Consider the following 11817-nt stretch of genomic DNA (forward strand, 5'->3'; position numbering starts at 1 on the left):
GCGTTAGCTCCAATCTTCCTTGATCCATATTGTTTGATTTAAATGATCTTCATTTACATGCACTAAAACATCAAACACATTAGAAACAACACAAATCAACTTGTGTTTTTAGAAGCATCAAAACATAGTAAATTGCCAAGGTGTGAACTTGTTGGGCTCACAACCTCCCCCTTTTTTATGACGACAACACACAAGGTGATTGCCACATGTAAGCACAATAAACATAAAACTTTTCCCCTTTTGTCATCAACAAAAAGAAGGGGTGAGAGTTTTCAAAGCATAAGGGATAAATATATGCAAATAAAACTCCACCTTAGTCAAGGCATAAAACAATACAAAACTCCCCATTTTTAAAATCAAAATTCAAAACAAGGAGGGTTTAAGCAAAAATGGGGTTTTGAAAGATAAAATCAGTTTCAAGCTCCCCCTAAATGAGATACAAAAAGAATAGATGGGGACATTCATCAAAAGATACATTGCCAAGGCATGAGATACAACAATGTAAAGAAGAACCTTGGGCACAAACTACCAAAATCATAAAGTTGTTCAATTGAAAGCTTAAGCCCCTAATCTAATGCAAAGGCATAGAGAGCTATGTTGGGGCCTTTGGAACCCAAACCAATTTGGTTCCAAATGGTTTAGCTTTACCTGAAGTACTCTTTTCAATCCAAACCATCTTAGTTTTAGGTAAAGTTCTAAACACAATCATTTTTAAAGTGTCCAATTTTCCCACAAAAATTGCATTTTGCACAACACTTAGAAGGACACTCAAAGCTACATGAAGACTTACGATTTTCAAAACTTTTCCTCTCTTGTAAATTTTAGATTTTAAAAACCAAATTTTTCATTTTCTTTTCCAAATGATTTACATCTTTGAATCAAGTCATTATTTACACTAATCAAATCAAGGTTCATTTGATTCAAAGCATCATTTTTGGGCGATAAATCATCAATTTCCATTTTCAAAGATTCTATCTAGTTGGAAATTGAATTTTTGAGATCCTTTTCCATTTCAAAAGACTTTAAGTTTTTACAACGACTCTCAACTTTATCATGTATATGAGAAGCATTTACATCCACTAATGCAAAATGACAATCATGGTCTTTGTTAATACTTTCAAGTTTGATCCAAATCTCATGAGCATTTTTGCATTTAGAAATCTTCTCAAACAATGATTTAATTTTTAAATCATGCAATTTCAAATCATTTTCCCCCTTTTTAGAAAAAGAAAACCCATTATCAACCATTTCGAAAATATCTAAATCCAATGATTCTAGAAAAGATCTCATATGGTTTTTCCGTTTATCATAATTACTATCATCAAAAGATGGAGGATAACAAATAGAGTGGCCAAAATCCATGGGTTTGCCAAAAATAGATGATCTTTTTCCCTTTTAGATTTTGAAATCTCTGCTAAGGGCCTTTGGCTCTGATATCTAATGAAATCCCAGGTAGGATGGCAAGCCGAGGGGGGGGGTGGGGGGGTGAATTGGGTTTAAAAACTTTTTGCCAAAAACAATGCGGAAGCTAAAAACAATGTCAATAAAAAATAATCTAGCACAAAAAGATAAAAATAATAATGAACAAACCAAAAGGATAGATAAAGAGAAATAGGAGTGCACTGTGATTTTTAAGTGGTTCGGTCCAAGCCTAGGACCTACTCCGCTCCACCGACTCTTGATGGCTTCACTGACTTTGATTCCCTCAACGGAGGAGAATCAACCCAATTACAATTTGGAGAAATCTCCGCGTCTCCAACACTCGTTCTGTGGAGACGGCTCTGCGTCTCCACCATCACTCGCCCAATACAATGATTTGTATGAAGAAAGAAACAAAAAATCCCTCCCAAGGGTGTACAATGAAGTATAAAAGATGTTAAATGAAAAGCCTATTTCCAATCTAACTTTTGGATTCAAAGAGGCACAAATGGGTTTACAACTAAATATGATGTTCAAATAGGTTTAGGAGTGTTTTCCCTCTTGTTGAATGAGTGTTCAAACTCATATATATATATGGGAAAGTGTTCCTACTCGGTCTAGTAGATAAGCTTATCTACTCGGTCGGCTAAAAACAATGGGGCCCCCCATTTTTTGGGTGATCCAAACCATTCATTTGAAAGGTTCTTACCTAGATAGGGTGTCCACAAAAAATCAGCCCCATAGGATTATCCTAACCCATCCAACAGTGGAGGAAAAAATGGGCAGATTTGTGGGCAAACTGTGTCTGTCCATTTTTTCCCATTTCCCCCTCCACATTTGGATGGGTTATGATGATCCTATGGATCTGATTTTTTGTGGGCACCCTATGTAGGTAAGGGCCTTTCAAATGAATGGTTTGGATCACCCAAACAATGTGGGCCCCCATTGTTTTTAACCCGACCGAGTAGGAACACTTTTCCGATATATATATATATATATATATATATATATATATGAGAAAAGAGTTTCTACACACTAGTGTAGATAAGTTATCTACATACTAGCTTAAAATACAGTGGGGGCCACATTGTTTGGGTGATCCAAAGCATTCATTTGATGGGCCCTCACATTGATAGGGTGTGTCCAAAAAATCAGCTCGATAAGATCATTCTAACCATTCAAACCGTGGAGGCAAAAAATGGACAGATATGTGAAGGTTTATACACGTCCATTTTACCTCCACAACTTGTAGGGTTGGGATGATCCTAAGGAGCTGTTTTTGGGCACACCCTATATATGTGAGGGCCTATCAAATGAACGCCTTGGATCACCCAAACAGTGCGGCCCCCACTATATTTTAAGCCTAGGGTGTAGATAAGTTATCTACACTAGGGTGTAGGAACTCTTCTCTCTCTCTCTCTCTCACCCTCTCTCTCTCTCTCTATATATATATATATATATATATATATATAGTAAAATAGCAAAACTAGCCGTTATGGGTTGAAATTGTAATTTTCGGCCCCAAAAGCAACTAGTCGTTACTACTTCAAAGGTCATATTTTCACGCACAGACGTTTGGTCAGACGTCTGACCAAACGTCAGATGTCTGGTATTGGACCAGAGAGCGTCAGACTTTTGCTCGAACGTTAGACGTCTGGTAATGAACTAGAGAGCTAAAATACAATCTGATGGCTCACAGATCATTTCCAGTTTTGTACACTGATTTTGTAATGTTCTCTAAGGCTTGTTCCAAGTTATTTATCATGTTTTTAAAATCCTATTTGAGTTCCTCTTAAAACCTTAGGTGAGATGGACTTTTACAATCTATCAAATGACTTGACTTGAACTAAAGGTCTTCACAAAGGTCTTCATTCTTCAAGTCTTCAAGTCCACCATCTCTTGGATCTTCTAAGGTCCACTTGAGCTCCAAGATTCAATTCTCCTTGCCTTAGATCCAAGCTTCCTTGATCCAGAGTGTTTGATTTAAATGATCTTCATTTACATGCACTAAAACATCAAGCACATTAGCAACAACAACACAAATCAACTTGTGTTTGGAATCATCAAAACATAGAAGATTGCCAAGGTGTGAACCGTTGGGCTTACAACTTCTCCTCCTCCACTCCAATCTCTTGGTCCCCTATTTCTTCGGAAATACAGCCAAATGTCGTACAAACTATAAATTGAAAAGCTTACCCCCTCTCAGTTCCTTTGTTTTTCTTTGAACTTGCACAACACCTTGAGCTCGAACAACCCGTGGGCAATAAAAAATAGAACATAAATGGTTTCTGATCACAGGATGTTGGTGCTTTTTGGCTTGTTGCGATGGACTTTGATGGATGGACCCATCCATCCGTCTTGGTTGATCATGTGAGGAGGTTTAGTGGAGGTGACATGAATTGGCAGGCATGTGAAGGGAAAGGGGAGGAGGAGAGGGTTTTGTATCTTGGGGCTTTGGTCTGAGGTAAGTGAATCGAAACGCAATTTAGCGGTATTTTGATGGTATGTGAATTTGAAATCCATCCATCCGAGCTAAGATGCCTTTTTGAACTCGAAAAAATATAAATTTTTTTATGTATCCTAAGATTTTCCCTTGGTAAGAAATTCCTGAGAACGATATTTGTGACATAGGTTGATTAATATCTGTAATTAAGAAGTAGCCATCGACTCTTGAATTTTATGTTTGTTATAAGTTGTACCATAAATCGGTATCAAAGCGTCAATTGTTGATTTCTTTTATATCATTTGGTATCATAGCATCAGAGGTAGCCTTCGACTCTTGAATTTTACTTCTATTATAAGTCGTAACATAAATTGGTATCAAAGCATCAATTGTAGATTTCTTTTATATCATTTGTTATCATAGCATCAATCATTGATTAGTTTTACATCATTTGGTATCAGAGCTAAGATGTCTCCTAAAAAAGCCTTAGTCCTCTTCTAGCGAAGATGTGCAAGCAAGCAAGAATCTTGAAGAATTTAGGCATTGTTTGGCATGGTTTTAAATTTTCTCAAAATTTCCCCGAAACGACCTAAATGTTTCCATTTCCATCCCCACCGAAATGAAATCTTCATGATTTCCTTTTACGTCATTATTTCCCCAAAATTTTGACTGAATTTTTTGAAATTCAGCTGAAATTCCTAAAATTTAACCGAAATTCCTAAAATTCAACCGAAATGGCTAGAATGTCAAAAATTGAACGATGTTATTATTTCATTTCATTAATGTGGAGAGTAAAATTTAGTAAGCAAAATCATTGAACTGCAAAGTAAAGTAACTGTATCTTAGGCATGGTATGTCAGATCGGCATGGGACCAATAATACCGCGTAATTCTATGTGATATTTACTATTGAAGACATGTGCGACAACTCATGTCACTGGTTGTTCGATATGGTTAAGCCATTGTGGATGAATTTGTTGCTTATGTAATGGTTTCTAAGTATGTATTTATGGTTATTCTAGTATTTTTCATAGTTTCATCTTAAAATTTCATCAATTTTTTTTTAAAGATTAAAATATTTCATCATTTGCATATGTTTCCATACCCCGCAATGACGGAAACAGCCTCCTAAATGATTAAAATATTTCATCATTTGGGTTCGAGTCACGGAAACAACCTCTCTGCAAAGCAAGGGTAAGGCTGCGTACATCTAGCCCTCCCCAGACCCCGCAATGACGAGAGCTTTTGCATATGTTTCCATATGTTCCTGTGATTTTACAAGTTTCTACCAAAATTTCCATCGAAACCGAAATGTTTCCGTTTCCGTGTCACCCGAAACCGAAATTTAAAACCTTGACGTTCGGTTGCTGCACTTTCTAATGGATTCCATTGGGATGTAGCGCTTTTATGTAAGAGACAGAAATCCAGATGTTTTGTTGAGCCACTTTAGTGGCATGAGAAAATGACGTGGAGGGAAAGTTGGTTGACGTGGAGGGAAAGTTGGGCCCATCTTCTTACTTTCAAAATTCTGTTGTGAGGAGATGATTTTGGGCATTGGAAAAGGAAAACAACAAACTTTTTGGGCTTGGATTCTTTTCCTGTTCTTGACAACAAAACGCCCCCCCCCCCCCCCCCCCCCCCCCATCACCCTCCCTTTTTTTTTATTAATTTTCCATTTTAACAACTTTTTGGGCTTGGATTCTCTTTTCCTTTTCTTGACAATAAAACAACCGTTTTTTATTTATTTTCCATTTCCATTTCCTTTTCTTTTCCTTTTATTTTTGGAAAGTTTTTTCTTGTCTTTTCCTTTTTTTTTGCCATGTCATTGTCTCTTCTTTTCCTTTCCCATGGAAGTGCAGCAATCGAACACACTCTTAGGGATTTAATTCAACAAAGGGAGTTGATTAGACAACAAAGGGAGAATAATGATCGAGAGAAGTAGGAGATGAGACAGCAATTTGCACAATGTAATGTTACTATTATTCATGTGTAGTCAAGAGATATATCTAACTTTCAGTGCGTTGGAACATTTGTGGACCAACTTGAGTTGAGTTGAATAAGTAGTAAACCTTAGGTATCAAGTTCCAACTAATTGGTATCCCTATCATCAACAATTCCAGCCTCTGAATCAATTTTCAATAGAAAATAATTGATGAGGAACAAGGAATTAAGGTCAAAATTCTCGAATACGGTGGAGGATTAGAAGCTATGGAGTATCTTGATTGGGTAACCACAGTGGAGGAGGTTCTTAATTACAAGAAAGTGTTATTACATAAAAGGGTGTTGTTGGTTTGCTTTTAGACTTGGAGTTTGTTTGATGGTATGGTTGCAATCGGTGGAAATTTAAAACGCTCAATTGTTTCAATCCGCAATTACTAGGGATGAGATGAAAAGATTAATGGGAGGATGATTCCTACCCTCCAATTATTGGAAAAAATTAAATGGTTGACTCCAATGACTTACTCAAGGTTCGAAGATAGTTGCTCAAAACATGGAGTTCTACTCCAAGTTACTTGTTAAAAATCAGTTGTGAGATGCCCAAGAGCAACCAATCATAAGGTGCTTGAGCGTGTCAAAACCATTCATCCATAATGCTTTTCGCATCCATATGTTTATAACTATTTCCAAGGCTCAAGCTATCAAAGAAATTCAAAAGAGGGTGCCATCTAGACAACCTCCATTTCCAGGTAGCAATGAACCATCTCTCTCTCTAGCCTTAAATATGCACCTACAATCTCATCCGTCCAAAACCACCACTACCACCATTTCAACCCTCCGCAAACCCCCAAAACCACCATTGCCAAGCCACTTTGCTAGCCTATACTTCATCTTCAATAAAGAATTGTAGAGAAAAAGAAGTCCTCCATCTCTCTCTCTCTCTCTCTCTCTAGGTGTCCACCACATCCAGTGGAGAGATCTACACAGAGGACTCTTCAATGCATCATTCTTGGCCATTGCAGCAAATCCCAGCCGCATCTCAGAGGACTGATCGTTGTTTCCTTCGAGCCACAACCCGAGCCAATCACGACAGTTCCCGCAACGCTTGGTTAGTGACCCTTCCGTCCTTATTTTCCTCATTGGCCAGCCTCTTTTTTTTTTTGAATGGTAGCCATCCTCTTTGCTCCTGTAGAAGATCGCCAACCGTTTGACTGATTGCCAGCAGTCGAAGCAGATCCGGCAGCCTGCTTGTTCTAGGTAGCCGGCCTCCCTCCCTTTAATGCACCCAAACAACATCTGCACACAGACCCGCCATAAGCAGCCACACCCCAAAGACAACAGACTGCCCTTCTTTCGCTAGCACCACCAACAGATTCCCCATTGAGCAAGCACGCCGGAATTGCTCCCAAAACTGATGCATGCCGGAATTCTCCCAAAACTGCTGCAAGCCGCCCCTGCTTTGCAGAAAGCTGGCACCCTTTTTCATTTCTAGCGGCACGATCTGTCTGCTGAGCCGATTGTCCGGCCAAAATCACTGCACGAAGCTAACCACTTGTTTTTCGAAACAAAATGAAATGTCACTCATTTCGGGCGGAATGAAATGGATATGACAACACTGGCGCTGCGGAATCTATCACAAGCATTTCTCGGTTGTTGACTCTCCTATTGCAGAGAGTTCTTTGCCTCGATCATTGGTTGCTTTTCAGATAATGATGACATTTCCTACCTCTCCATGAGAGAGGTTTGGTGTCATCTATATTTGAAATTCCAGTTAGCAACCCAAGAGGGAGGTGAATTGGGTTTCTTATCAAATTTTACGGATTTAAAAACTTTGGTTTGCACTAGTTTTAGTTTGTTTAGAAAACTAAAATAAAGATTCAAATGCAAGAGTAAAAAGCTTACCACAAGAGAAGAAGAGAAGAGACAAGATGGTAGACACAAGGATTTTTATAGTGGTTCGGTCTTAATCCAAGACCTACTCCACTCTTCTCAACTTGCTCTCCTTGAGGATTCCACTATCTTCTCCAAAGAACTTAAATACGGCATTCCTTCCGCCCCGTACAAACCGAGCTTCGCGCTCCAAGGGTCTTCTACGGTGCCCTTTGTTGCCAAATACAAAGAAGAAATGAAGGTGTAGCTTGCTTGCCTTTATATATGCTGATTACATGTAAAGTACACTCACTCTCACAAGAAAAAGATGAACAAATGAAAAGCCTATGGTCTCTCAAGGATAATCTAAGGTAAAGGCACAAGAGAGAGAGGGAGAGTGAAAATCTTAAGGAGAAAGAATAAATGTCTTTGAATGCTCTTAGAATGTTAGGTAAACTTCTTAAGTGTGTTCCCAAAGCTCCCAAGGTTCATATATATAGAGGAGAGTCAAATATGCCTCTTTTTGACTCCCCAACGGTCTTCTCAGTGTAGCTCCGAGTGGACCGTTGCAGGTTTAAAATTTGAACCTGGAACCTTTCTCGGAGCTCCGAGAATAATTCTCGGAGTTCCGAGAAGCCTACAAACAACATATTTTCCAGTTTTTGTTGCTGTTTTTTCTTTGGGCTTTTGGAACTTACTTTAATCATGAGAAATGGAATGTCATGAGGGTCCAAATATGTGAGGACACCACTATGAACATTCACTAACCATTTAAGTTCGATTTAGGCTGATTTTAACTCCCTTTTGTGCCTTTGACCTAGGCTATACATGATTGACCATATACATTCTAAATTAGCTTGGTCTTCACTTTTGTTGGCACTTTGTAGAGGCTTTGACTTGTCTTCAATCAACTCCTTTGATATTTGAGCCTTGCTTGAGCTTTTGAGTTGATTTCCATCCTTGTAGAGCTTGAATTCAACCTTGTTCTTGAATGACCTTGTCTTGCCTTTGTGTTGGTCTTGTCTTAGCTTTGATTTGCCATTGATGATGATTCTTTCTTCATGTCTTTGTTCTCACCTTGAGCTTGAATAATTTTGCCATTTGTTGTGCAATCTTGAATGTACTAAAGCTATGAACACAATAACTTAGCCAATGGAAATCATTAGTATATAAAATCTTTTTATGTCAAATTGAGTTTGTTAATCATCAAAACATTTCAATGGGAGTACTTGTTGAACCCTTGGGCTAACAATATTCCTCTTTCCTCTACTCTTTCCTTATTTGAAAAACACATCTCAATCTAAAATCTTGTTGGGGCAACAATTCAGAGGTCAAATTGATTAAATGCCATATAGATTTCCGTCTTCACAAAACTTGCACAAGAATTATAGACATAATCACAAGATAAAATTGAAAAGAATATAAAAAAAAGGAAGTAAAGGAATGAGTCACACTAGCTATGATGAAAAAAATGTAATTGAAGACCGTGGATCACTCATAGCATCCCATCATACTCTTAACATGCCCCTCCAAACGTCACTTTGATATATTTTATGCTGCAAAATTTCATTTTATTTGCACTGATTATCAATTGAAGCTTAGTTGCTGAAATTTGAGAAGTGATATATTTGTGCCTCCTTTTCTTCCCAGGGTTATCCCCTCTAATGTATTTATGACTACACTTACTATACTACAAGGGCGTGGCCCAGGGAAGTAAAGGAGGTGAGTATATCATTTCCTTGAAAGCTTTTATAGTAATTTAAATTGATTTTAGATTTGAGGTATCTTGTTGATATCTGTAATCAAGACTTATCCATTGACTCTTATATTTTATTTCTGTTAGAAGTTGCATCATAATTTGGTATTAGAACGTCAACCGTAGATTTTTTTACATCATTTAATATCTCTGCATCAATTTGCTTTGCATCATTTGCTATCACTGCGTCAATTGTAGATTTGTTTTACATGATTTGATATTAGTGAATCGATATTTGGAGATTTTATATGGTGACTGTCCGTGCACCAACAAGGGCGGAAAGCCCATCCTTGATATTTGATCTAACAGCAGACCCCTTTTTTGACCTTTTAGGGTGCTGTTGTTGGATCGAATATCAAGGGTGGGGGCTTCCCACCCTTGTTGGTGCACAGTCGGCCACCATATAATTTCTCCAATATTTGTATCATTGCATCAATCGTAGATTTGTTTTACATCACGTTTCTTTTGTTTGACTTTCAATTACTAACTATTTCCTTTTCTCTGGATCATCTTGTATAAACAATGTAACCTTATCCCAACGCAGCCGACTTTTCCCCTTGCTACAGCAAACTAGTTAAAGATGCAAACTAAGTTATGCAACTTTTTTTGGCCTAATTTTTCTTCTACGGATTCTGCAGACTCAGTTGGAAGAAACATGGCGTGCTATGTTTTCAAGCCTGAGATATGCTAAGAACTTCACTGGTCCAGTTTGTTTTCGCCATGTAATTTTATCGCCTCTGGGGTATGAGACAGCTTTGTTTAAGGGGCTGACAGAGACCATAAACTGTCAGGGAGCCCCAGCACATGAACTGTGGGAGAATCCAGATAACCGGAAGACTGCTCGATTATCAGAGTTCGGAGAAATGCTCAAAGCAGCTTTCCATCTTCCACTGAACAAAGGCAGGGTGATAAAGCCGGTCTCAGGTCACAATATCCTTTTTGTGCGCCGTGAAGATTATTTAGCTCACCCGCGCCATGCTGGTAAAGTGGAGTCAAGGCTAAGTAATGAACAAGAGGTGTATGATTCTCTAAAGAGTTGGGTTAGTAATCATTTGGAATGCAAAATAAAACTTGTCAACGGATTGTTTGCTCATATGTCCATGAAGGAGCAAATCCACGCTATTCAAGATGCTTCAATTATCATAGGGGCTCATGGCGCAGGTCTCACTCACATAATTTCTGCAAGACCAAAGACAATTATTCTTGAAATAATCAGCAGTCAATACAGGCGCCCACATTTTGCTTTGATTGCTAAATGGAAAGGGTTAGAATATAATGCCATTAATCTTCATGGTTCTTCTGCTAACCCTTCTGAAGTTATTGACATGGTTAGCAGCATTTTGAGAACTCTTGGATGCTGAAAATTGTCTGCCTTTTGGATTCTAGTGGATATTTGCGAGCTTTGGTAATACTCTGCTTTGGGGTTCTTTTGCGGCCCCTTTTCACCGGCAATATTTAAAGTTGATGTAGCAAGACAGTAGAAATCTTTTGCTCATTTGAAAAGCATTTGCCATGAAATCCTTTGGGCAACAAAAAAAAACGTAAGTTTTAGCAGGATCTGAGGGTTCAATCTCCTTTGCGGGCCAATGTTCCTATTGTTGATGGTTCTAGCTTCAAAACCATTTTGATACTATTAGTAGATTTCAGTGGTATAAGATACAAGAAGCTAGGACTTTCTGATGCTCTGAGGATTGTCCCTCTGAAGAATGTCATCCATTAATTATTTGATTAAAGTCTTTAACATTGCAAGAAATAACCAACACAATGGATCTGGAGTGAAGAACCACGGCCCAAATGTATCATTTTGAGTAGTAGTGATAATTCCTCAGTTAGAAGAAACATAATCAGAAAGACGTGCAAGATTGGCAATTAGTCTTCTTATCTATTCCAGCTGAGTATGTTATCTGTAACCCATACCCACTAATTATTGTATTATTATTTATTTAATCATTTTAACTTTTGCTGGAACAAGAACAGCAGCTGGATTTTGAGTTTGCTGGATAACTAGGGTTGCAACTCGGGTCGGTTTGGATCTGGTTGAGGCCAACCCTAACCCAACCCGAGATAGCATTACCTCAACCTTAACCCAATCCAACCAAGCCTCGGGCTGAGATGGTCAACCCTAACCCAACCCGCCTCTAAATCTCTCAACCCTAACCAAACCCATCTAACCTGAAATCGAGTCTGGTTGGTTCGGGTTCACCTTGGGCCAAGCAAAAAAAATGCAATAACCCAAAGGAAATCAAATAAAATTAGAGGACGGAGGTCGGGCTTATTGGAGTATATGCTATGAAAAGCCAGTAGAATTACATTTATTAATCAATAAAGATTTATTTCATGACATGAATAGATAATTATATTAATGAATGTGTGTGATGTGTTTGTTTATTGAC

The 11817-nt window shown here is 38.2% G+C and overlaps 1 protein-coding gene across 4 annotated transcripts in view; it reads left to right on the forward strand.

The window, feature by feature from the left end:
* Positions 1-11382, forward strand: part of XYLT (beta-1,2-xylosyltransferase) — a 43706-nt gene extending 32324 nt beyond the window's left edge. For all 4 annotated transcript variants that reach the window (XM_077365715.1, XM_077365716.1, XM_077365730.1 and 1 more), the window contains one exon: positions 10063-11382. In XM_077365715.1, coding sequence (XP_077221830.1) covers positions 10063-10785 — 723 coding nt within the window. In that variant the 3' untranslated portion in view covers positions 10786-11382. The remainder of the gene's footprint in view (positions 1-10062) is intronic.
* The last annotated feature ends 435 nt before the right edge of the window (positions 11383-11817 follow it).

Source organism: Tasmannia lanceolata, unplaced genomic scaffold, assembly GCF_043159265.1.
Source record: "Tasmannia lanceolata isolate RefF3 unplaced genomic scaffold, GAP_Taslan_0.1 ptg000003l, whole genome shotgun sequence".
Lineage (NCBI taxonomy): Eukaryota > Viridiplantae > Streptophyta > Magnoliopsida > Canellales > Winteraceae > Tasmannia > Tasmannia lanceolata.